Source organism: Chiroxiphia lanceolata, chromosome 5 (assembly GCF_009829145.1).
Source record: "Chiroxiphia lanceolata isolate bChiLan1 chromosome 5, bChiLan1.pri, whole genome shotgun sequence".
In the NCBI taxonomy this organism is placed as follows: Eukaryota; Metazoa; Chordata; class Aves; order Passeriformes; family Pipridae; genus Chiroxiphia; species Chiroxiphia lanceolata.
This window is the reverse complement of record NC_045641.1, coordinates 66,126,020-66,153,415: the sequence shown is the minus strand read 5'-3', so window position 1 is coordinate 66,153,415 and position 27,396 is coordinate 66,126,020. Positions and strand designations below refer to the sequence as shown.

Sequence of the window (27,396 nt, the reverse complement as noted above, 5' to 3'; positions counted from 1 at the left end):
GGGACTTTCAGTCTGTTCTCTGCTTGTATCTGCTGCCGATTTGTTCCATTAGTTCTGCTATTGAGAATGAAAAGGATCTTACAATCTCTTTGGATGTTTGGGTTTTTTTCTTATAGTGTGTGACTTCCCCTCCTCTAAATTCTTGAGGAATTTAGACCATGTGCATCCATCAGTGTTTCAGCTCCTCTTTGGTTCTTCTGAATGCACTCCTCTTCCCAAGGAGTCTAAAAATTGCCCATGCACACACAGTGCCAGCACAGGACACATGTACCACTTAAATCCCATTTCAGTTTTATTTCAGGAGTTCCTAATGTCCATGGGACATGGAGAACTGTCCTAATATCTTCTAGATATTCTCTCTGATTCTAGTCTTTTGCCACCAGAGCTCTTGGAGGGGAGAAGGCTAGAACAAGTTTTCCCAAGCCCTGGAGCTATTAAGGAGAGGCTGAGGGAGCTGGGGTTGTTCAGCCTGGAGAAGAGGAGGCTCAGGGGAGACCACTCTCTACAACTCCCTGACAGGAGGTTGTAGCCAGATGGGGGTTGGTCTATTCTCCCAGGCAGTGATCAGTAAGACAAGAGGGCATGGTCTTAAGCTGTGCCAGGGGAGGTTTAGATTGGATATTAAGAAGAAATTCTTTACAGAGAAAGTAATCAGGCATTGGAGTGGGCTACCCAGGGAAGTGGTGGATTCTTCATCCCTGGAGGTTTTTAAGATGAGACTGGATGTGGCACTGAGTGCCATGGTCTGGTAACCACAGTGGTAGTGGATCAAGGGTTGGACTTGATGATCTCAGAGGTCCCTTCCAACCCGGCTGATTCTATGATTCTACGATTCTATTCTAAATGACAAGTTATTAAACTGGTTCTAGCAAAGCCCAGAAGTTGCTTGAGGGGAAAGAAACCTGCTGTGAGCCCCTTTGGGCCCTTCTGCTTGCTGAAAGTCGCTGTTTATCTCCTCGTGACTTGCTGTTTCACACACAGGTGGGTTTATGGCAGCTTTTGTGCTGGAGTTTTAATGCACCCCTCCGTCTCTGGCAGCCTGCCAGTTGGTTTCCCTCCTGCTTGAGTGGTTTTTGGCTTTTAGCTACTGTCACAGGTGGCAGCTGCAGAGTAGAATGGGAACAGCTGGCTGGGGCAGCAGGTGTCCAGGAGTGTGTCTCACAGATGGTTGCCTTCCACGGGAGGATTGAATAACAGGGAGAATTGCAGTGTCCTCTAGGATCTGTGGCAGCTGCTTGAAGGTGGTGCTAAGAAACAGGTTCCACCGTCATGGAAAAGTACAGTGTTTGTAAAGTCTGCCAGAACACGAGAATCTGGTGTGCTTAGCTAAAGAAAAGCAAAAGTCAGGTGAAAACCTTGCTGAAGGCAAAATGTCCTTTTTTAGCTTGTCTTCTAAGTCAATAAAACTTTACAGAACTTTCCTTGGTTTTGGCATTTCTCAACTACATTTTGACTGACAATCAAGAGAAAAGAGAGTAGGCTTCTATCTTTTGTAGTCCACAACTTGTAGAAAAGTAGGAATGTGGGATTAAAAAGGAACTCTTAGTGGAATCCAGCACACTGAAAACAATGTGAATCAGACTATTGATTTCATGGCTAGAACATAATATTTTATTTTTATTTCTTTTTCTATATGAAAAACCCTGTAAGAAGCAAAAAGAACACAAGCAATATATAAAAGTTTAAAAAGACCCCAGTTACATTTTCTGCTGTTGGGAGGTTTGTACCTCAGTACTTTCTTTTCCAAATTCGTTACCTCTTAGTTTCATTTAGCACTGGAACAATAGATTATTGTTTCATATTTTCTAAAAGGAAATATATTTTAAACTGTCAGAACTGCTCTGTGTTAACCATAATTTATTTAAAGACTTCAAAAGAAGGGATAAATCAAGCAGATACTCATCTGTCCAACACTCTCAATTATCTGAACATTAAACAGGCAGCCGTCCTCCAGCTCTTCCTCTTCCTGCATTATGGTGTCTTTCTCTGACAGTCAGAAGTTATCAAGTCTGCTAATTATTAAATGAACTTCCTAAATAGCTGTGCAGAGCACGTTGAAAAGCCCAGCCCATTAAAATGACATGAATGTAAATACAAAAGACGTCTGTTTTGGTTTTGTGGTAATTTGGTCCTTCTTACTGATCAGAATGAAAAAATAACTTAATCATATCTATAACTTTAAACCTATGAAAAGCCAGTCTATGTTTGATTCAACCAAGTGATGATTATAAATTTCATTGGGATTCAGAGTACTTGATGTGATCATTATTATGTTTTGGAGTGCTGAGAACCCCAACCTTAGATGACACCGAGGGATTTTAGTTCTGAACTCAGAATTATTACTTATGAAATGCCAGTCATTTGGAGACCTTTTTTTTCTGTAGCAATTTATGTGTATAGTAAATAGCACCATTAGAGCATTATTTTTGTGAGATAATGATTCAACAGTCTACTGTGCTAAGTGCTTCATTATTAGTCATGTGGGACTTGGATTATTGCCTTGGAAAACAGACTGATAATTATTTTGTTTCCTAATTTACAGACTTTCAATTTTCTCAGACTCTAGTTTTAGAAAAAAAATGGTGTCAAATGAAACAAAGAGATTTGTTGTGAGCAAGCACAAAGGAGTAACACAACTGTTGGGTTTGACCTTCAGTAGTTACAGACTGAGTGGGAAAACGGTACATTTAAGTCAACAAAACCACATCTTACTTTTAATTAAACACATTGGAGATTTTAAGAAAAAATCCAGTATTTTAGACTCACTTTTTGCCAGCTCTTGAGAAAGAGGAGTGAACTGGCAGGGCCTGCAGCTGGAATTGATAAAAGCAGCTACTAACTGCTGTCAGTGTCTGGCTGTGGGTCTGTCAATACTGCCCAATAAAAGAGGACTGCGGAGCAAGACCAAGTGCAAGACCTTTGGTCTGCCATAATTCCTAACAGCTGCCTTCCTCTCTGGCCCCTTTTGGGACTGCTTTTTTTCCAAGATAGCACTGGAATGCAGTCTGGGAAAGGTTCACTCCGGGAACCATCCCTAAAAGACAAGATGGGCAGAAGTGCTTCAGCTTTGGCACACTCTGTCCTGCGACGCCGCTCCCCCCACGCTTGCACGCTCACGTGAACCCTGTGGGTGGATAACCCTGACCCTCAGCCTCTTGACCTCTCTGCCATTTGTGTACTATAACATAGCCATCACAGTGTTCCTGAAGCTCTGGGCTCAAATACACACACACAGATTTGTCTGTTATGACCACAGGGTGTAGCACACGAGCCCCAGGGAGACCCAAAGCCCACCGGTGCGTGGTGAAGATTCAGCCTGGGTGCTGCAGGAGGAACTCACCCTACTCCTTCTGTGCCCTTTGATTCCAGGTCCAGGAGGTGCTCCATGGCTCTCTGAATCTTCTAAACATACCCCCAAGGATAGACTGCCATGGTTTGCCTGCTAGAAATGATACAGCTTCAGGCACATTGGCAGGTGGTTTACCCTTTGGTAGGAATTTAAGTTGTTTTCTATACTTTTCTATATATAAAACAGGGAAGTCTGAATCTATACCCCTTTGCAGTTCATGAGACTCTTCCCACTGATTGTAGTAGCCTTTTATTCAGGCAGTTATTCTCTGGGACCGCCTTGCTAGAGCTGAGTTCGCTTATTTAATTTAAATGGCTTTGCACGTAACATTTAGGTGTTGCAGATGCTACGATTTCTGTTTAAAAATGAAATATTCTGGTATATTCTGACTTAAGTGATAACATTTTAAACTTTCAAAATTCAAAAAGAAGAAAGGAAAATGAAGATAAATTCCAAGGAATTAAAATTCAAATTGGAAAAACTACAGGTAACGGTTAACAAAGAATCTGAATATGGTATTTTAACATTTTGGATATAAAGAGGGAGTTAGTTTTCCCATGCTGTTAAAAATTACAGCTTTTTGAAAAGGGAATCTGTTTAAAAACTAATAAAGCAATCAAAGCTATGCCTTTTTGTAATTTAGTTAATATAAGATAATCTGGTGAGTCCTTGACAAAGGACACAAACAACATACTTGTGCATGTGTCTGTTTTTAATTATTTTAATGATTCTTAGTAGAATGAATGTGTTCTTGAATGTCTAGAAGTCTAGGAACGTTAGGTGTTTTTCCAAGTCAGGTGTAAGCACAAAAAAGGAAGAGGTGAGGCTCCCTTGTGATCAAATATCAAGGTGAGAATGGAGTGAGGCATAATTGTTCACATCATTAATTGTATTTGTGCAGGCACATTGTCAGCTTCACTAAATAAGTTGCTGAACATAGAGATAACTCTGTGTGTGTCCCACCTTTGGAACAGAGGAAAGTCTGTGCCAAAAGTCATATTCAAGGGGAGGATTAACATTGTCAAGTGCAGCATAAAAAAGTCTGTAAATGTCAATTATTAGTGCCTGTTACTGGAATGAAAAAACACACCACTATGTGTGTGTACAAGTGAACCTACTTAGAACTGCAAAGATAAACTAGAAAAGGTGGAAGAGTTCTGAAAATCTTTAATTCTTTTAGTTGTTTCGTGATTTATAAGACACTACTAAGGAAAATGTTTTTCAGTACATCGTTTTTTCAAACATGGCTTGTCTAATTTATTTTGGGTTTGGCTCCTTTTACATTTGAAAATGCTCAGTCTGACAAATCTAGTTTTTCGGTTATGCCAGAAAACTCCCTACAAGCTTCAAGTCATATCTGTCATAACCCCTCCAATAATGTAACTGCATATGAAAGATGGGCTTGTGTCTTGGATATCTTCTTTGGAAAGGATTGCACAGACCATTTTGGTGGTCTGTTAGGATGCCTCTGATGCTGGGATGTGATGGACTGTAATGACTCACTTGTGTATGGAACAGGACTGAGGAAGCAGAGCGGTTGTTGGTGAGGAAGGGATTCAGAGCAGGGCTCTGTGCAGCTGTCACACTCAGCTTTCATCTCTGCCTTTCATCTTTTTTCCATTAAAAATGTTTTATTGTTGCATCGTTCAAAGAACAAAACAATAAGCCAAAATCTTTCCTGAGGGATACCTCACGTAATCTCTGCTCATCCCAGAGGAACATTTGGGGATGTAAACCAGAGTAGTAATAAATCAGGAAAATTTTTGACAAAACATTCATCTAGCTCTGTGACTTCAAATGGATAATTTTCAATCATGAATTTGATGGATGTGGCGTAGTTTTGTTGGTTTATACTGTGAAAGACTGCTGGAAAGAGATGACTGAAAGTAATCCCTGCAGCTGTGTCTTTACACTGCAATTTGCTTTAGGGATTCATTGAGCTAGGCCAGTATTGAGTGACCAACTATAAAGATCTGATATGTCCAAATCATAAATAACAACAGTAGCTGCAATGTTAGGATAATGCAAATTTCCCAAATGATGTTGTAATGATTTTGGAGACTGAAAGTCTCAGCTGGAAAACAAACAGCGTGGAGACTCTCCTGTGGTTCTCAGCTGAGCAGCTGGTGCTGTGTTTCACTGTGGAAGTGTTGCCTCTGAAGCCCAGAGCAATCCTGCAGTTGAGAGGGGTCCTCCAGTGGGCTGCTTCTCTGCTGCAAAGTCATGGTGGTGCCTCATTCTGATTGCTGAGGTGAAATACAAGGAGAGTATGCCTCACTTCAGATTTTTCAGATATAATATGTACAAATTTTTAATGTTCTTTGCATTTCGAGCTTCCACTTCCAGGCTTTACCTTCTGTGAATGTTTGGAAACAATTCCATTGTTATTTCCTTTGTATAAAGCTTTTTTTTTTTTCTATAAATGGCAATTATTATATGCAAAATGAGTCTTCAGATGTTTCAAAATCACATCAGATTAGGTAAAACATTTTATTAGATTTGTTCTGTTATAAATCCTTTTCTCTTCCCAGCTTAGCAAGCTTTTGTGTTTTAACTATAGCCATTTTAACCAATTTCTGGCAAAATTCGTCTTGAGCTGCCCTAGAGAGTTGTTTTCAATCCATTTTTTATTGAATGCACATTGCAAAGCTCTTGTCTCATGACTTGAATAAATGCAGTTCAGGCCCTGATTTTATTGGATAGATATGTTTGGACTCCTCATTTATGGTTAGGCAGTTGATCACAGCCTTGTCTGACAGGTTAGAGTTTTGTAAATTGTTCCTGTTTCTGAACACTGTCAGTGAGAACTTTAAGGAAGAGTATGAATAAACAGAGGCTTCAAGTGGATATTTAGTGTAATGAGTTATTGGTTGTGTTAATGTTGCTGTCAGCTGTATGTTTTTGTGGTTAATATTTCTAGGTTTAGTCATCGTTATCTGTCAGAATGAAAACTGAGCCTTGGACCTTTGTCTAAGTAACTGGAAGATTAGAAAAAAAACAGAATCACGAATTAGACATTTTTGAAGGTGTTCTACCAGTACACGACTTATCAGAAAATTACTTTGTAACTTTCTTCAATTTTGGAGAATTTTTCTGAGGAAAGAATTCCCTAATGTAAGCCCAAATATTATTAGTAACACATTTTAAATAAATCAATAAACTAGAAAAAAAGGCACTATTTCTATGGAGGAGAGGATTGATAAAAGGATAACAGTGCAGAATTATTAATATTCAGTATTTTTAGATGTTTGCAGATGATGAGTATTTCAGGATTAAACTCATAAAACCCTTGCTGTTTGAAAATATTTCCCTAAGCATTAATTACTTTCTGAATGCTCACCCGTATTCGGTGGTATATTAGTCTGTAATCATAATGTTGTCATTTGGACAGCGACCAAATTAAAAATAAGCTGAGAGAGGAAAGAAAGGACTGTCAGATGAGTTGTCTTTGCATAGCTCTTCTGCTTGAACAACACTGCAATCACGTTGTAATAACCTACATTTAAGTAACAGAATTACTCAAGGGCCCATTGTCTCACATCATCTCATTCAGTGTTCCTTGGCTGAGAACCCACTCGGTTGAAACTGTTGTGTGTTAGGCCCTGGAATTAAACAGCAGAAAGTGACCAGTCTGAAAGAATTAAGATTCATTCCAAACCTAAAGCCTGTAAAATTCTACCCAGTAGTTCATACAAGCAGTAGGCATCTCAATCAAAAGACAGAGAGCTGAATTGTTCTTTAGGTTTCTCTGTGTTTCTGTCAAACACACAGAATACCATTTGGTAAAGTTCATGATGTTATTTTTTTGTTTCAGAAATAAAACCAGGCTACAAGGATTGACTTTTGCCTCTGAAAGGCCTTTATTCCTGTATAAAGATATTCAGAGATATTTTATCACAATATTGTATCAATGGTGGGTGGCTGACAGTAATGTAGTTATTAAGGATTTTAATTTTTTTTTGAAAAATGTTCATCAAAATCAAAGCTTTTCACAGAACCATTGAGCTTAGATGCAAACATTCAGATGGTATGTGAAATGCCAGATGAAGCTGAAAAAAAAGTCTTAATACTTATGCTTGTCACAGGGCATGTGGAAGAGACTCGTGGCTGAGGTAACCCGGAGAGTACCACACTGAGCTGTTTTGAATTATTTACTTCCCCGCTGCCCCTTGTTGAAAATTATCCCATCCATTCAAAAGCAAGTCACCAGCATGTTTTCAACTCAACTTAGAGGACACTCAATACCTATTTTAAGGCAATCCCTAATGTGAAGGTTGTTATATCAGGCACATCTCCTTCTCTTGGTGTTCATCTGAATTGTTTAAGCCTAAACCATTAACAGATTGTCTTATTTCTTGGCTTGAAAACACACCATCTTTTAGACATAATGATTTATGAAATACCATTGGTATCTCACCTGTGCAGTATGTCACCTGGCTGCTGTTCACTCCTGGCTGTTACTTGAGGGGAAAACCCATTTGTTTATGTTAAGAAATAAAAAAAAAGAAAATTAAAAAATGGTGTTATGAAGTGAAGGTTGGGTTTTAAGTGGGATAAATTGCTGGCAGCATATATATGGGAAATTATTTCTTCATAAATTTGATCAAAGCCTCAGTGCTGGAGTAGCTGTTGCTTTTCAGTTATCTTTCTTTCAAAAAGCTAATACAAATTACCTCCACTGAAAATTTAAAATGGTGAATGCAAATTTGTTTCTATTCATACTTTTTTTTTTTTCTACTCAGTTCAGGATTTAGTGGACAGCAGCAAAATCGTGTGCTGGCTGTTGGCCTCATACAAAGAAAGATCAGAGGACCGAATTTCCAAGCTGTGGTTGAGCCGTGCAAGCAAAGCCCAATGGAATATTTCCAGCCCTAGGGTGGTGCAGGTGCTGCTGTGTGGATAAACAGATGTAAAAATAAGGCCAACATGTTTTGATAGTGTTCTTAACAGTGTTAATGATGAGAAAACTGCAGAGGTGACCAATTTGAAGATGTTTTAGGAGATGGCTTTTAGAGACTGCCTTGCCCAAACTGGAAAAAGTATTTCTCTACTGCTGACTGTTCTTGCTTCCCTTATAAGGATCTAGATAAACTGAAGTAAATGAGCCATCTTGTTAGTAAAATTAAGAAAAGTAAAGTCCTCCTCATTAAAAAAAAAAGAATGAGTGCTAAGATAGGTATTAAAATAATATAACAGCATGAAAAATTAAATGATGCCTTGAATAAGAAAGCACATACATAGGTGGATGATCCTTTGAAATCGGTGCCATCCCTCTCTCACAAACTGAGATTTCCTTTCTCATCTCATCTAATAAATGGTTTGTAGAGTTAAAATCTTTAGACATAAAGGGTGACTCTTAAGTATTTCAGTGTAAACAACAGTGTGGCCTTCAACATATCTCTCAGTAAAATCCTGTTTTATGCTTCTTATGCTTCATTTTTCTAGCTTGTGTAGCAGGGCTTATATCCAAGCAGATTAAAAAAAAAAATTCTCTTTTTTTCCCTTATATAAGTGCTCAGTTTTCATGTTCAGCTTCCCCCAGCAATTGTTCACAGTCTGTCATCCAGTGAAATTAAAATAACTGTTCCCCCAAGGCCTCCTTCTGCTTAATTCCCAAGATTCTTCAAGATTCACTTGGAACTGAGTAGAGGATGTAATGTGCAAAGTACCATGGTTCTGGCAGTTTGAAAGGGTTGAAACTGGGAATTCCCTCCACCTGGCCATGCAAACTTTTCTGTCTCTTCTGCTTCAAGATCCCAGTTCTTCTCCTGGGACAGAAGTCTGGATTGGGAAAGGAGGGAATTGCCACAATGTTCCCAATGTCTGCACAGAAGTGTGGAACTGTTTGAAGTGATACAAAAGAGGCTTTAGGCAGGCTGAGGAGTGGTCACTGTGAGAACTGAGATAGCAAGCAAAGTGTTTTTATAGGAGGAAGGATGCAGGAAAGCAAGAGGAGAGCAGTCATAAGTAGTGCTGTAAGTAATATAGTTCTGCTGTGTTCTTTAAGAAATAAATAATACTTTTTCCCAGTAGTTAAGTTTAGATTCAGGTGACTTCCCAAGAGAACTGGGGCATCTAGAACCGCTTCTACCAGAAACCATTATTCCCAGGTATAAGCTGTGCTGCTGCTCTTCTTTTTCTATACAGTGTAATTTTGATTACCTATGTTGCTACATGTTCCTCTAGAGACCCTTGTGCCTAGAAATGTAACCACTCTGTGCTTCTATCTCAGTCTAAGTTATTGATTCTAGAAAACAAACAGCCATCAACTTCCCTTTTGGAGAAGCCACTGGAGACTTTTACTTGATTGTTTCACACAAATCCTGGCTCTGACTGAACTGTCCTCTTTTGCCTGACATAACTTCACTAAGAACTGCAGATTGTAGGCCAAATAGTGGTAAGTGAACAGCCAGCTGTTTGTTCAGAGAAAGGAGCTCTGACAATGTTGTCTAGGCAGTGGCATAGGCAAACCCCAGTCTCTGCTATTCTATATACAAAACTGACGTGTTTTAGACAGCGTAAAGAATAATGTGGAGTCTTTGTTTATGCCCTAAAATTAATCACAGAAAATTTTGAAGTATTTGCTGTTCCTGTGACAGCTGGGCCCTGGCTAGAAGTGCTTGCCAGAAATGGCGCTTCAGTTTCAGTGCAGCTGATGGGACTGAAGACAGACCAAAGTGATGTTCACAACTCAGAAACGCAGCTCTTGGCACCTTTACTCATGCTACTGGATGAACAACAGGCCTGTCTGTCATTAGGTCATATCTTTTGAAACTGCCTCGTGTTTTGGGGACTCATCATCGTACGGTCAAATTGCACTGCTGTTCCTTCCCCGTCTCAGGAACTCTCCCAGCCTTGCTGAGGTCAAGTCCTCTGAACAGCCTGATCCTGCTTCAGAACTAGCTGAACAGGGAGCTGTTAGAACAGGGACTAGACCAGAGGACCTACACAGGTCCCTCCTGACATCAGCTGTTACATGTTTCTCTGAGTTACAAATGAATTCTGTCTTTGCATTTTTACTGATCCCCTTTCCACTGTCCTTCAAGTCTTGAGCCATCAGGGTAGCTCTTAGGTAGTGTCTGGCAGAAAGAGTACTCTCACCTGTGGAAGGATTGAGAATGATAAGCATATTTTCTAAAGAAGCAATCTTGTGATAGGTATCATCTGTTGGATGGAGACTTTCATCAGTAACTTTCTGTAGGGTTCCACACAGGTCGTGTTACAGCTGGAAGAAAAGTTTCATGGTGAAAACCACAGGATAGGATTCCAGACAGACAAGTAGGGTCAGATGGCACATCCAGCCTCAAGGGGGTTCCACTTGCCATCAACGATAACAGTGTTGGGCGACAGCAAACATTGCATTGCACAAATGCTTCTTTCACCCAGCAGTGCAAGCAGAATGCTTCTCCTTACTCTTCTCTCTTCCTTGATATATAAATATTGGCATTCCACTGTAACCAATGAGGGATTTTATTTTTTACCTTATAATATGAGCAAATTGCATAGCAGCAGGGACGTGCACTTTCTTTTGTAGCATCTGAAGAAACCAAGCCTGAAGGCAAGTTGAACAAACCCAAAATTATTTAGTAAGAAAAAAAAAACCACATAGCTAGAGGGGCTGAGTACAACATTGTTTAAATGAATAGTTGTTTCTTTTGTTCATTTGTTTCAATCAATCCTTTTACAAATATAAAATGGAAAATATGAAGAAAAATTGGTAAAATAAATACCTTTAAAAGAAATTACTTGATTTTTCCATTCTGCACATATCACCAATCACACGCTTGAGTATAAAAGTTCTGCAGCTAGGCAGAAAACATAAAATTTCATGATGATATTATTTGAAAAATAGCTTTATAGAAAGTTATAAGTTATAAGTGACAGCAAATGCTCTTTAGAATAAGAAACCAGTAGTTTTCAATTAGTGTTAAATGAGAAATTATGTTATGTCAGCTGATATTAAATCAGTATAAATGTCTGGATTAGTACAAAATTATCTGATGTCTGCAAAAAAATATAATTTACTGAATTGATATTAATCAGGCTCATTAGCTTTAGTGTGGCAGCTGCCATCTTGGCTAATGAAGAAGGGACTGAACAGGGATTTCCACAGTCAAATTCATGGGCTTGGATTAACTGAAAGATGAGTCCCTCATCACGAGTATTGTAGCACATTATACATTTTTAACTGAAGTAAGACCTTGTTTGTACATCAGCAAGGGTTGTAGGTTTCTGTCTGGGAAACAGGGCATTACCATTTGTAATAATTATCCTGTGAGCACTGGGCACGGAGGAGGTCAAACAGTAAACAGGATTTCAATGCTTTTGTAGCGTTTCCTTTGTTGAGCCTGGTATTAGAAGTCATCATTTATTCTTCTGCTCAACCTGCTTCACAATGTCATTCGATGATTTCTATCAGGAGGAGCGCTTCTATTAATTAAACTTTTCTAATAGACACTGCTTAGCCAGCTTTTGAGTGTCTTGCCCAGCCCTCAGATCCCATGTATGTGCTTTTGTTGATAGGGCAGTTTGTCGAAATGAACTTCAGCAGCCATCGTGGCAGATATTCTTGAATTGTCAGCGCTTTGTTCTGCGTGTTGCTCAGAAGGACACTGCTTCGTCATGGTATGAAAATGGAAAGCCATTTGAAGAGCTGCCTCTTTTTAATATAGTTTTTTTCATCAATTTCAAGCTGACACAAGCTGTCTTCAGCTGTTGCCTTCCTTTATAATCAGGAGTTTTTGAAACAGCGATTTGAAGGTGGTTTATACAGTAATTTGCTGGGCTCTGTAAGGCTCACCATGGCTGCCACCCTGTGAGCGTTGCCAGTGCTTTGCTGTTAGAGAAAGCATGGCTTTTATCCATATTAATTTTTGGCACACACATATTTTTGGTCAGTCAGCAGAGCGCACATCTGAGAAGAAATGTGGTTGATTCAGGGATGTTTACAGAGCGTATACGTGGTGAGAGAAGGGAGGAAAGTTCAGATTTCTGCCTCAGTCCGCTATCCAGCTGCAGCCTCACATGGGGCTGAGCATGAGGACAGCACTTTGAGTGCAAGAAGGATGCCTATAGCAGAGCCAGTGAGTTTCAAAGTCCCAGTAGCATTTTGTGTCAGATGGCTGATCTATATTTATTCTACCAATGCAGTAACTGCCCCTGGAGAGCTTGCTCCACTCTTTACCTGACTCAGGACATATGGAAATATGACATCTGCTTACTGCAATAATACTTTCACAAATGTGATTGTGAATCTTGGAACGAGAGCTGAACATTTCATCACAACAACTGAAACTTAATTCTGCTTTTCTCATGAGCAAAAAAATGCCCGGGGCTGTTATTTTCTCCCATATGATTGAAAAATGCTGGCTATATGAGCACCACATGGGAAGGAGGTGGCAGTGTTATTAAAAAGACCTATTTGCCATGGCATTTACCTCTGTGGCATAACAGCAGCTTATAAACAAAACACAGCATCCTGTGAGAAAGCCTATGAGAAATAATCCTTTCCGTGTTTGAAAGGGAAAACAAAAACATGTAAAAATAAAATAATTTCGTCAAAGTTACTCATCAAGTAAAATTCAGGAATTCAAGGTGGATTTTCATTCTTATACCTGCCTTAAATTCATCTGACATTAAAATCTATGGATTTTAACCCCAAGACTATACAGTTTGATCCGAAGAGAGTGATGTAAGATTTCCTTGGTAAAAGCTTAACAAGTAATACCTTCTTGGTTAGGGGTTCATTAAAAGGGATTTTAGTTTATTCAGGAGTTTATTCAGACCTGGTCCCACAGTTGAACATGTCTCAGCAGAGCTAAGATGGACTTGTAAACCTTGATGAGACTTAATGTCTGCTTCCCAGCAACGAAAGAGCAACAAGCTGTCTGAAGTGGGAGATTAATTTCAGCAAGCCTCTGCAAACTAAGTCAGTCTAATTTCATGTAGGTCTATGCCTCACTTTCGTACTGTGCCTGCCCTCCAGCTCTTCTGTTTTCCATGGTAACTAGGCCAGCTGTCGACTAGGGAAATACCCTTGGGCCAATTTTCTCTTACTAATATCTTACAGCAAGCTTTCCCTGGTACGTGAGCTTAACTTCAAATTCCCACTTCTCTTTTTACAAAGCCAATATTTGGTGGCAATAAAGCAGTGAAATGGAAGGAAGATCAGAGCCAGAACAGTATTTAAAAAAGATAAATCTGAAGATATTTCCTTCTCGGCTCTGCTTTCCTACCTTTGCAAGAGATACTATTACTATGTGTGAAAAATTAATAAAGACCAAGAAAAGAGGATGAAAAATAAAACCAGAGTGGAAGAAATAAAGCAGGCCTGAAAAGAAAGGGGCATGAAGATAGAAACATCCTTCTTTACAATGTAAATGCTTGTTCTTCTGCCACTGACAGGAATGAGCTGACAAGAGCCATCTTTCATGGACCCCTCTGTTTTAATTAAATTAAAACATGGTAGATACCATCTTGCTTGAAGAAGATTTCAGGGTAGCCTTATGCATATGTAGAGCTATAGTCTGACAATACTTCTCCCTTAAAAGTCAGAATCATGAAAAGATGAAAAAATTGTTATTTGGACTCCAGAGACTCTAGAGACTCCCCTTTGAAAAGTCTGATTTTCTCTCTCCTATTCCCTGAAAACAAATGAATTTTGCTAGTTATTTTTGAAGTGTAAAGGGCTGAATGCCTTCCTGCCGACGCTCTGAGCTAGGAAGGTTCTCTCAGAGTTGCTGTATTGACAGAGTCGCACACACGCGTGCACTGAGTTAACACGCTGCTGTGATCTGACGGTCTGATCCGTTCACCCTTTGTTGTTGTGCGGGGTTGAGATGCCACAAAATTGACAGAAAAAGAAGACTTGACATCTTACAGAAAGAATACTGTGTCAGATACGAGAGGACTACTGAAAGCAGCGTTTTGCAGTCTTGTAATTACGCTGAAGTACCATCATTGCTGAAACACTTGTAGCGGTACCTGCTGAGGCTCATTTTTCCTCACTATTCCTGTGTAGGCAGTGATCTGAATAAAGTTCCCTTTGTTAGATATTGGGAAAATAAGAAGCCAGGCTGCTAGCTAGAGCAGTGATGAAAGTAAAGATCCGGAAGAGACTGACATGTCAGAATGTAATGTGGGATCAGTTCTTGTTGTATCTGTATTACCTATGCTTAAAACACAATGGATCCACAGACAGGTTCTTCCAGAGAGGTGGAAAGGATGCTGCCTTGAGATAAACATTGACTCCCCACGTATCTGAAATGTATCGAATCTCATACCTCCTTCCTCTGCTGTTGACATCTGAGCACTGAGATGTAAAAATCTGAGACTCTGCTTGAAAGATAACAGCTTTGAATGCAGATGTCATTAAGCAAAGCAAATTCTTGTAACTGAGTGCAGAGCAAATAGGAAAATTAACAGCTCTGCAGAGCAAGTTCTTTTGAATGACACAATATTTGAAAAACAATGTCACTGTCTCATCCTATTTTCCACCCCCCCCCCCCAAAACCAAATCCTTCCTTCCCCATGACCAGAGCCATAAAAACAGTAATCTGAAAACTCTAGGATTATAAAGTACAGATCTGGCTCAGAATGTATGAATACAATCTGGGACTGCTCCTGGTATGAGCAGCCAAAGGCCTTAATGACCTTGTAGAAAGACAATTTTAGTTTTCTCCCTGAAGCTATTTCAGAATTAGTATATTAATGTCATGGTTTAACCTCAGATGGCAACCAAGCCCCACACAGCCACTCACTCACTGTCCCCTGCGGTGGGATGAGGGAGAGAATTGGAGAAGAGAAAAAACTCATGTGTTGACATAAAGGCAGTTTAAGAGGTAAAGCAAAATTCTCATGCACAAGCAAAGCAAAACAAGGAATTCATTCCCCATGATGACCGATGGGCTGGCAGGGGTTCAGCCATCTCCAGGAGAGCAGGGCTCCATCACACATAATAGTGACTTGGGCAAACACCATCACTCCAAATGTCCCCTCTTTTTTGCTTCTTCCCCAGGTTTATGTGCTGAGGGTGATGCCATATGATATGAGATATCCCTTTGGTCAGTTGTGGTCCAGCTGTGTCCCCTTCTAACTTTTTCTGCACCCCCAGCCCACTCACTGGTGGGGTGGGGTGAGGAACAGAAAAGGCCTTGCCTCTTCAAACCCTGCTTAGCAATATCTAAAACATCTCTGAATTTTCAACAGTTTCCAGCCCAAATCCAGAACACAGTCCCATACCAGCTACTGTGAAGAAAATGAACTCTACCCCAGCTAAAACCAGCTCAATGAAAAAATAAAAACAATTAAAACAAAACAAAAAACCACCCAAAACAACAACAAAAAAACCCCAAAACCAACCAAACAAACAAAAATGAGGGAAAAAAACAACCAAGCAAACAAAAAAACAAAATGAAGTTGAGCAAAGTGAATTGCCCAGAGCAGAACCATACAGAATTAGTTCTGTATCATACATTTTGTTTTATAGTGTCGTGAGGGATTTTTTGTTCCAGCTGTGAAGCTAATGGGAACCACAGATGCTATCCAAAGCCCCTTTTGGTAGACACAAACTACCCAAACAATAGGCAGATGAGGAAATGCATTTTCAGTTTCTCCTCAGTGTATTGCTGTGATAACTGTGGCCTAAATGCAGAAGGAGTACAAAGCTTAGCAAGTGCACTGGCTCCAGTGGGCTCCTTCAGTCTGAATTAATTTTGCATTTTATTTATATGGTTTGAAAGTAGAGTAGCTTAGTCACCTCCTATATTCAATTAATTGCTGGCATATTGGACAGCATCCCAATAAAGCCACTGGGTCTGCTTATTTTAGTGGTGATTATCCCATCTAATCCCATTCATTGCTAGCTTCCAATGCAGTTACCCACTGGGAAGAACACAACAATTTCTGTTATGCCTGGAATGAATGGCACATTTTAGTTCCTGTGCATGAATTTACTCTAAGCTATTACAAGGATAGATTGTTGGGAGCTTTCAGGCTTGCTGATTCTGGTGTAAGATACTGTGTGAAATTCTGAAAACAATGGAACATTTGTTTTGAGGAGAAAATCTGCAATTTTGGAAAAAGTGCAGACAGGGACGTGCCCAGTCACGTGAAGAAAGTGCTGGCAAAGATGGAACCAGACTTTTCAAAATTAGTGCCAGACTTGAGTGCCAACTTTCTCATTGAATGCAAAATAATAGTGTCCCATTGATAATCTTCTTGCAGATATTAAATGCAATAACTGTATTAAACAGCTTTTTTTAAAAAAAAAAATTCTGAATACTCTTTTCAGAGGGGAGGTTTAATCATCCTCATTACTGAGGCAGCGGTGCTTTTTCTACTAATAGTTGAAAACAGACTTACAATTTTAAACTGGAGCTTAAGTCACTCTTGGTATTAATGTCACTTCAGGATGAAGAGTTTTCATTTCTGGATTGATGCTTTATTGGGATGGGATATTTGGTGGACCATGAATGGTCAGTCAGGGAGCACTGTTGTATACAGATGCTGTCAGAAACAACCACTACTTTTGTTATGTTGGTGTTGTGCTGCAGGTATTTTTTTTGTGTTTGTGATAGTATGTTAATAAATTTGGTCCTCTACTGCTTGCAGATTCCACCCAATTTACAGACTGGAGCAGAAAAGGACAGAGAAATTGGAGAAGGCATCTTATGAGGATGATCATTTCTTGCTTAGTAGACTTTAGGCCAAGTAACATCCATATCTGGTAGTGGTACCTGTACGCTATTATACTTTCCTATTAATTCTTGATACAGTTAATTTTCAAGGTTCATTTTGTTTCAGTTTCGGTTTCAAGCTTTCTTCTCGGGACAAAACCAGTTTTATCTGGGGTTCATTTTCTTAATGCAGAAGTGTGTGCAACCAACTATGTTATGTATCAAATGAAACATTTTTCTGCAAGACAACCTCAGCAGGGCTTGGCAACTTCCTTGCATAGTGTAGCATAGCCTTTGTTTTCACTGATCTGCTGATTTTTTGTGAGTCAGCAGGACACGCATTCCACAGTCAAGGCATTCAGTGGGAGTGGGAGGAGCCGTGTTGATTGAATCTGCTGAATCAAATTTGTCTGAAAGCAAATTTCATTGCATTGTTCATAAAGATCTTTGAGTGAAGATTAGCAAATAATGGCAACGTTGTGTTTCTGCAGCCTAACCAGCAGGCTTTATAATAAGTCTGCAGCAGTATTTTGTTGTCTAAGAGAGACCAATGTGGTAGATGCCTGTTTTAAGTTATGTTATTATAAAAAAAAAAATAATCAGAAAAACAAAAGCAAATTAATCACATGGTATGTTAAAACAAAATTTCACTTTAAGCAGAGGTATTTTCCATTCAAGGATAATGCTTTGAAAAATGAGTCTATAAAAGCAGCTCTGTTATATGAGAAGCAGCATGTGGAACTGACTGCAGGTTTCTTATGTGAGAAATGTGAAGAGCCAAAAGTGGACAGGTGCTGCAAGTTATGGAACAGCTGCTGTTCTTCCATCCTGGAGTCTGACTTGCTTAGAGAGATTCAGAGAAAATATTGTACCACACTTCACTCAGTTTGCTCAAGAAACATAAACTTTCACTCTCTTCTTGTTATAGAATAGAAAGAAAGATGAAAGATCAGCAGATTGTGCATAGTTTTGCTAGCCCTCTTGTGCCTGTCCCCTTCTGTTGGCTTTGTACTTGGTGAAAGAAAGGGAGAACAAAGGAAGTTCAGTCTTCATCCTTCCAGTCAAGTTGATGGTCTTACACTGTGTTTCCCTAAAGTTATGGAAAATACACAAGTCACTTGGGAGAACTGCAGTGCCCCTTCCATCTTTGTTGTACAGTAACTCTTCTGTCTAATTGACTTTGCTCCCCATTCTCCCATGCAGGTATTGTGTTGTTCTCGGTGTGCCAAGTGTTTTGTGCTTCTCAGTTGTTATTTTGTTTTTATATCTGTTGTTTTGTTGACTGCCATGCCCCAATAGGTCTACCCAGAATGGTGCTGTTGTTTTCTGTTTTCTCCTTTCTGACTTACAGTACATAAATCACACCTTTCTAGAATTTGAGGTTAGTTTAAAAACAGAGGTGTTATCCTGTATCTGGTTTTTGAAAGGAAGTTGACAGAGATAGCCTGTATGTTTCTCTTGGATAACAAAGGACTGTGAGAACAGAGCCACTGTAAGGCTTTCCAGCAAGCTTAGTTAAATTAAATTTTTCTGTCCAAGAATGGACAGTATTTCAGCAAGGCTGTGATGGAGGCTAGGAATAGAGATTAAATTGCAACAAGTATGAGTTGTCCTTTCAGTTCTCTGAAGCAATAGCTGCCACCCTACAGACACATTCCTGAGGACTTCAGCAAGTTCAATCATCCATCCTAGGCACTGGCAAAGAGACCAGAAAAGCCACAGTCATATTTGCCAGCTTGGCACTCTGCTGCCTTAAAGTTTGGCTGTGTCTAAAGAGGCTGTGCCTGACCAGACCAGCTGCCAAGTGATAAAGACTTTAAAAGACAAGTTCTGCAGACTTGGCTGTACTCTGCAGAGGAGTAAGGGGAGTTGCAGGGGGTGGAGGATGAAAGGTACTTTTAGAACCTGGAAGTTGCTGGAGTTCAGTGTTTGTGCAGAACTTACTATGATGATATCTCTATCAAAGGGATTATTCCCATTATCACTGTCAGGGAAGTAAAAACCTTGTCCAGTGTAATCCTGGGGAGATAAAACTAGAAAACTAAGAAAGGTTTTATTTGCAGCTATTAATTATTTGTAATTAATAGCAGCAGTTCCCTAATCATCCTTGTGACCAGGTGGAGTCATCTTCAGCTGCACATTTTTGTCATCTCTGTCATCCATGTGTCTGTGAATAACTTGCAGTGGGATGCAAATGCAAATGCAATCCCACTGGCAAATCAGCCCTGTTACTTATTCTTCTGTTTAAGAATGCAAACAGTAAAATGTTTTCTTCGAGGAGTTGAAAATTAAATCAGTTATATGCTTCAGGCATGTGCCATGGCTCCATGGCACAGTAAAGCACAAAGGACAGCTTAGGAGTTTTGCAGGATGTCTAAGGATAATCGAGACAGATGGCAACTTCAGACATGGGAACTGTGCAGTGGTAAAGAAGTGGTTTTGTGTGCTGATCTTTGATACAAAGGGCCATGGAGAACAATTTTTAAGCAATTATTACCATAATGAGCAGCAGTCTTGCACTATTGTTTTCTCCTTCTGTGACTTGTCTTGCCTCCAGCTTAGCAAAACAGAAAACAAGCATGGAATATAACTTCAGAACAAAGAATATTGACTTCCTTGGTCAGGTTTTCAAAGACTGACAAACAACAGGAAGTACCTCAGCCTTATAACCCTAAGGCACCTTCTTTTCACAGTCTGTCTCTGAATCCAAAACACCTTAAGCAAAGAGTGCAGTGTGTGTGTGTGCTGGTAGGCACAGCTTTTGTGTAATGAATACCAAGCATCACTTGGAAGCATTAACTGGGGTCACTACTGACATCATGTGTAAATAACCCAGTCAAAACGTGCCTCGCTCTCTCATAGCAGGTAGGTGCTAAACCTGCAATAATATACTGGAAACCCTGGCCTTTTCTTGGTTTGGTTTGGTTTGATTTTTGCTGCAACATGGTTTAACAGGCTACCTGTGAGCTAATCTGTCCTGTCAGGCATCACTCTCTGGTTCACCCTGCTCCCCTTTCTGAAGGAGACAAGGAACAGATGTTCAAGCAGCAGAGTTGTCTGAGCCGCCTCACTCTTTCATTTGTCTGCCAAATCCAACTCAGAGCAGACTCTGTCAGCATCCCTGTCTTCCAGCGTCACAGAAGGAGAATGAGGCCAGCTCACCTGTTTTGCTACCAAGATCCATCCAATCTGATTCCTTTCCTTCCTTTTTTTTTCTTCCTTTTTTTTTTTTCTTAATTTCCTTTTTCTCTATAGCTGCTGGGTTTAGCCCTGTTTCTCCTTCTCTGACAGAGCAGCCAACTCAACCTGATTCAGTCCCACCTTCCCTTCTTCCCTGTGGCAAAAATCTCTCCAGCACACTTTTGTTTCTACACCCAGAAAACACACACACTCTTCTGCAGCTGTGAGTGCCAGAAAATGGGATTGGAGCCACCTTGCAGGATGGAGCAGATGCACGCAGAAAGGAGGAGAAGCAGCTGCTTGCAGAAGTCGAGGGGCATCTTTCAGGGCACTCCAGTATTTGACTTGGACCCTCCAACTGCTGCTAGGCACAGGCAGTCTAGTTTGCTTCCTTTCTAAATTTTAGGTCATCTTCCTTCTGTGCTATTCACAAAAGTGACCTTGGGACAGTGTGTGAATTCCCCTGGCCTTGCTGAGAACAAGGGTGTTTGTCCCAAATGGGAGAACCCTGAAGAGTAAGGAAGCCTCCCTGTTTTTAGGAGCAAGATCCTCTGTCTAGGCCTGGCATAAAGCCAGGCTTTTATATTGAGTTTTGTCTTGCAGAATCCTGTGAAAATTGTCAGGGAAAAACCCAACCTTTTTGGCTTCTTCACTGGTAGCCTTGAGTTTTAAATCATTCCAATTTTGTCTTCCTCTGTCACAGCTAGGCATCCTGTTCTAACTTGAAAATTTCATTACTGTCTTGAGCATTTCTCCACCCTGCAATCTCAGAAGCTGCAGCCTTTCCTATGCCCACTGAGTTCTCACACTGGCAGGGTGAAGATGTGCACGCCAGGAAACTGGGAAGACAGAATTACAGCAACATATGTGTTCATTTGTTGAATAAACATTTTAGCAAACCCTACAATGAGTCATCACGTCCTTTGTATCCTCTTTGGGACTGTTTTTATAAAAAGAATATAAAAGTCAGGCCCAGTCAATTCAAATCAATTTGCAAATTAAGGTCTGCAGGCTTTTAGGAGCACACCTACCTCAGTGGGTAGGGAGAAGGCAGCTGTGCTGCCTGTGCCACAGTCCCTCATGGGGCTGCTGGGGAAGCACATGTACTGTCAAAAGGTGACGTGTGTTCAGGCTGTGGGAGTGTGTGTTGGGCATGGAAATGGATTTTACCAGTGAGATCATGATGACTGTCTCAATTTTCCCACTGGACTGGGCTCAAAAATCACTTGTGAGAGGATTCAGACTCCATGTCCTCTGTCCTCATGTACACCTTGTGCATAAGCTCTCTGAATCTGGCCTGTTATCTTAGGTAGAAAAGAAATCTTTATATCATATGTGTGTATACAAGCTTATTTCCTGTGAACACTCAGCCATAAGAATAAGCAAAAAATGGGTCTTTTAAGTTGATCTGAGTTATGCAGGGAGTATCTTTGTTTAAAATAGTAAACCATTTTGGTTTTGCTATTTTCCTTCCTGTATGTGAAATCCTAAGCCTTTCATTTTAGGGGGAAAAAAAAGCTGGTTTAATATTCTCTGTATCTGAGAGGATTAAAGGGACATCTCAAACATGAAAAAGTAGCCTTTCTGGATTCCCTAAATATGTACTGTTAAAAATGGAGTATTTGAATGAACATGATTTAGATGTTCAGAAGCTGATTCCAGTGCAAGCCTAAGTGCAGACAGAAGGTTCTGCACCAACACATCACAGTGATGTTGTCTTTTCTTAAATACAGTTGGTCTTTTCAGGGCCAAACTGAAAAAGTTCATTCTGCCTGTGTGCCAAGAGAAATACAAGCTGTTTAACTGGACTGAGGCTGAGCTGGGCTTTGCTTTGGTACACTAAAATTCCCATATGACAGTTTGAACTGCACCAGTGATGCTTTTGTTTATAAAGATAATCATCAGGCCTCTTCCTGATTTGCTGCTGAAGTGGACAGAGTATGTTTTTGGTTTGGATCACCTTGTTTGCCTACAGCTGAGCTAAAAGGCCACTGCAGAGTGTGATTCAGTACCCTAAAAACTGGCTATTTTAGCCAGCATAGGGAATCTGAAACATCTGCATGGGAGTGGCATACATGAGATATTCCCTCTAGTGGACCCATATGCTTCCAAGGCAGCAGCAGGAGGCCAAGTAGGATATCCTGGGATATCTAAAATGGCATGAACTATCTACATTTAAGCAAATGAATCCCATCCTGTTTAAGCTGGGACTTACTCTCACTGAAAAAGGAAAGAATTTGTTTATCCACTGCCACATATCCACTGTGTGTCCTCTCAGCCTTCTGTTTGTGAAGGGTTCAGGAAAAAAATAAAACTACCTCTGTGTGCTGGGGTTTGCCTTCCAACAGGCACTGCAATGACAACTTGTATTTCTTTCTGATCCAAAAAGTAATTATTTGTTTTTACTAGTCTACAGAAAGAAAAAGTAATTTCAGACTCCTCCAGAGAGTGCTGATGATAAACTTCTCATATCACTTCCCTTTCATGTCCAGGCATTTCTGATGGAAACACCAAACATTCTTTTTAAGATTTTCAAGTCCTTAGAAGTTCAGAGGTTTTGTATAGCTGCAAAGGCTTTTCAGAAACCAGTAGGTGATATTGTTCTGCATTGAATTATATGGGAAAAGGGGACCTAGAAGAATCATTGCCTTATAAAAGATGACAAGAATCCCTCATCACCAAAAGAGGCCTGTGCTGCAGTAGCAACATTGTAATGCCTTGTATATGATTTCAAAGGGCTTGAAGTGTATATAGGAATTATGGTTTTTTACCCATAAATATCAGTGCTTTATATTATATCTTATTCTTGCTTTTTGTTATGGGATATATTCTTATGTGATGTGCCTTGAAAGTCAACAGCTTCTCTGATTTTCTGTCCTGTGAAAACTAGCATTATTTGTTAGGTTTGAGTAGCCTCATCAGGTAAGGGAAACTGCACTAAGATTGAAACATTTTTAAGGAATTTGAGGTTTGAGATGTTCTTAAGGATGAAGCTGAGGTGGGGGGGAAAGTTCATACAAAAGCAAAGAGCAGTTTATCAGTCCTTCAGGCAAAGGGAAATCCCAGGTGATGGGCAGGATGTTAGTAGCAATACAGAGCTGGTAATTCCGTCTACACTTACAAAAATAAATTAAATAGTGTACAAAACCTCTGGTCCTCATAAGGAAAAAAATTCCCAGTGATTAATTCAATTAACTAAAAAAAACCTCTAAAGCCACAGCTTTCCCGACCCAAATAAATGTCTAATTAGAGAAGACTACATGGTGAATATGATTTTTAAAAGTATGTGTTTGGTTTTATTTCTGACTTTTATGTTGGCAGTAACTCCAGTTCCAAAGCTTTTATAGGCTTCAGTAGAACTAAAGGCTGAGTTTTTGCTTTAGACCAACACTTACCAGCAAAGAAAGGAATAAAATGGGCTCATTTCACTCTTTTTAGCCATATAGCCAATTTCAGATATGTCTCCTCAGCTTTAAATAGTGAAAATTTCTAGAACTGATGGTACATCTGAGACTAAAACAGTCTTTAAATGGACCTCACAGCTGAAAGATGTGCTTGCTTGTCTAAGTGTATTGGCAGGAGGAAAAAAAAGAATACATTTGTTGCAACCTGCCCAGCAAGGTAAAATCCCTTGCAGTGAATTAAAGTAAATCGATACTAGATGATCAGTGTTTACAGATATAGATATAGATAAATATGATTTATTTTTAGAACAACGTTGTTGCAAAGGAAAACAGGTATGTAACCATTTTGGTTGTTATAATGTATAGTAATATAGCAATAAAAAAGCTTAAAGATGTCACCCAAGAAAATGTGTAAGGGAAAAGGGAGAGAAAAAGAGAATGACAGTTACATAAAGAAAGAGAAAAAGTGTGTGTTTATAGTCACCACTCAGAGGTCATTACCAAACTTGGTTGTAGTTGCTGCTGCAGGTGTGGGAGTGGTGGGGGCAAATAAGCCCATGGAACAAAAAAGTCCAATGGCTTCAATCCCTTGGCAGGAGGCTTGCACAGTTCACTACAGGAGCGATGTTTTAAGGCAATTAAAAAAGTCCCAGTTCCTGGCAAGATTTAGGGGTATATGTTTAAGACTGGACTTCAAAAATACAACTTCTTTTCACTTTGTAAACTTTTCTTGCAGAAATAAGAAGCACTACAGGCTCTGCACTGTGTATGGCAACAAGAAATGGCAGGTTCCTATTTATTTAACACTCTTGCAATCTCATTAGTTAGGAAATGGGACTTGAGTACTGCCTAAAAATAAACATTTTTTTTCTTTCTCTGCTGCCCAAAGTTGCCAAACATAGATTAGTCTGGAGCCCATTTATTGTTCCTGCTAGAAGTGATAGAAAATAAAAATCAGTTTTTGATGCATGGATTTTTTTTCCTCTCTTTCCTTCAGGCTGTTGAAGAATGCACAGAATGAAGTTCATTTCAAAATCTGGTATAAGAAACTACTGGCTGCTCTCCAATTCTGTGCTGGACAAACCCTGAACAATGAGTTTTCTAAGGAAGAAAAACTCATCAGAATTCTGGAAGACGTTGCCACAAAAGTGAAAGCTGCCAGTGACCCAAAAAGAAAGGTTTGTTAAAAAATATTGCCCCTTCCATCTAAATTTCTTCAGGTAATTTTTCTGGAGTGACACCTGTTTCCTTTAACGCCCTTTACATAAACAAACCAAATTTGACTAAACCTGGTAAAATTTTTTGCTGCTCTGAAAGCAAGTAAAACATAAATATTTAATAGAACAACTTTCAGCACTATTACTATTGACATTAGCAGATCTTGTAAGTCATTCAAATTCCTTCATCAGTGGTTGCTTAACAAGACTTGGAGGTGTACAGAAGTAATGGCAACAAAGCTGACTAACATTTTACTGAGAGGAATGCTCCCATTCACCACCTCATCCCAAAATATTTGACTCCTGTCAAGCTGCAGTATTTCTTGAAAGCTTTGCTAAGAGTTGTTCTTGACAGGATGGGCACATTGTCATTTAACAAAGGCAGCCAGAGTGGAATGTACTTAATATCTCAAATGTAACATTTAGCAACGAATGTTGAACTCATATCTGCAGAGATACATTCCTGGCAGCAGCAGCTTGCAGTTGTCTTCTCCAGCAGTTGCAGCTTTTATATTGCATCAGTACATTTTCAGTTCAAAACTGTTAATTTTCCAAGACAACTGTTGTTACTTACCTGATGTGTAAAACTGCTTCTTGCTGAAATCTCAGCAAGGCAGAGAAGGAAGCCAAATAAAAATATACTTGCCACCGCTGGTTGTCATGAAAGATACCATGAATCTTTTTGCCTTGTTAAGGATTCAAAGATTTTCAAAGGATTTTTCAGAAAACTCTCAGTGTTTCGCTGCCTGAGAGCAGCAAAGCAAACAAGGAAGTAAAAAGACAAAAATATTTGCAAAAGGAAAATCCATGTAAAGAAAAAAGAAATAGTAGTAGTACATTATACATTACTGATGCATAATTCAGATTTAAGGCTTTAATCTCGAGGCTGCAGTTACTGTGATACTGAGAAGTACCCAAACCCTGCAGTTAACACACAGAGTTAGGCGAAGGAGAGCACACCGTTGAGACAACTAGCAATAAATTGTGAAGTTCTTGGGCAAGGCAAAAAAAACCATGAGATGCAGCAGAGCAATGGAAGGCTAATTAGCTGCTAATGAAGGTCATTGAATCACAGAAGGGCTTAGTTGGAAGGGACCTTAAAGATCACCTCCTTCTAACCCCCCTTCCATGGGCAGGGACACCTTTCACTAGACTGGATTGCTCAAAGCCCCATCCAACCTGGTCTCCCAGGATTTCTGCTGGAGTACAGAATGAGGGAAAACCCAGACTGGATTCTTCCAGAGTGCAGAATGAGGGGAAAACCCAGACTGGATTTTTCTGGAGTACAGAATAGGGGAAAACCCAGACTGGATTTAAAAAGAAAAAAAAAATTAAAAAAAATGAAGGATTGGACTTGATGATCTTAGAGGTCCTTTCCAACACAGCTGATTCTATGATTCTATGATGGGGCACCCACAGCTTCTCTGGGCAGTCTGTTCCAGTGCCTCACCACCCTCACAGTAAAGAATTTTTTCCCAATATTTAATCTAAACCTACCCTCTTTCAGTTTGAAGCCATTTCCACTCGTCCTGTCACTAGATGCTCTTGTAAATAGTCTCTCTCCACCTAAACCTACAGGTCACCATGAGCTCGTTGTGCATCTAGGCTGAGAAAGCACGAGTGTGCAATAAAATCATAGTTCTTATTTTTAAGAACTGCATGTCAGTGTGACCTCATTAGCTGTTACAAGGTCACAGGGGCGCTCCTGGCTCTGGAAATTGTACTGCTTGTTTAAAATACAGAAAGCCAGTCAACAGTTTAGAAGCTGGTGCTGTGTTCTTTTGTGTTGCCATAATGTTTCACCTGTTGCAGGAGGTGTTAGAGGTGGAACTCGACAGACTTCAGCAGTTCTTCCAGGAGGTGAAGGTTTGTCGGCTTCCCCTGAATCCCGCACTTGTTGTCCAGGGCATAGAGGCAGATGTAAGTCTACCTTGTCTGATGGATTGCATTTTTAATTTTATTTTTTAGTATAAAGGGGAGAGGGAGGGAGTGCCTGCATTGACTGGGAAATGATGTTACTGAGATTAAGCATAAATCATCTGGTAAACTGACATCAGCCTAATCCTCTTTAAACTGGAGGCTTTTGTTTAAGACAGGGATGAAGGGGCTGGTGGGGTTGGTGCTGCATGTATATCACACATTACACAGCAATGGCACCAGAGATTTCAAACTCTGAGCAGCCCATTCCCAGCTCAGCTGCCCTGCTGTGGTGTTGGGATTGGCAAGGACACTTGGCTTCCCTAAAACTGAGACCTGGTTACCATCCGGCCTGCCCAGGTAGCTCTTGGTGTCAGATTTTTTCTCATCTAAAACTCTCCCCTGTCATGTATGGGAACAGCTAAAGGTCTAGAGCAAGGTGTCTGCTGAGCTGAGACTTGTTCAGAATTACTAAAATATTAAATAATTCATGCTCGCTTACCTTCATCTATTAACCCCTATTAAAAATGGCTTAAGGGTAAAGGAAACAACAATGCTCTTTAGTGATACTTGACTTTACTTTGACCACAGTACTAAGATTCAATTATTCTTTGTTCAGAAATATTTTTGTAAGCAACATTAGGCCAGGAATA

General features: G+C 39.9%; 1 protein-coding gene across 1 annotated transcript in view; it reads left to right on the top strand.

The window, feature by feature from the left end:
- PIK3C2G (phosphatidylinositol-4-phosphate 3-kinase catalytic subunit type 2 gamma) overlaps nt 1-27,396 on the top strand; it is a 197,099-nt gene that overhangs the window by 92,552 nt on the left and 77,151 nt on the right. Inside the window, 2 exon segments of the mRNA XM_032689057.1 lie at nt 24,607-24,787; nt 26,639-26,746. Coding sequence (XP_032544948.1) covers nt 24,607-24,787; nt 26,639-26,746 — 289 coding nt within the window.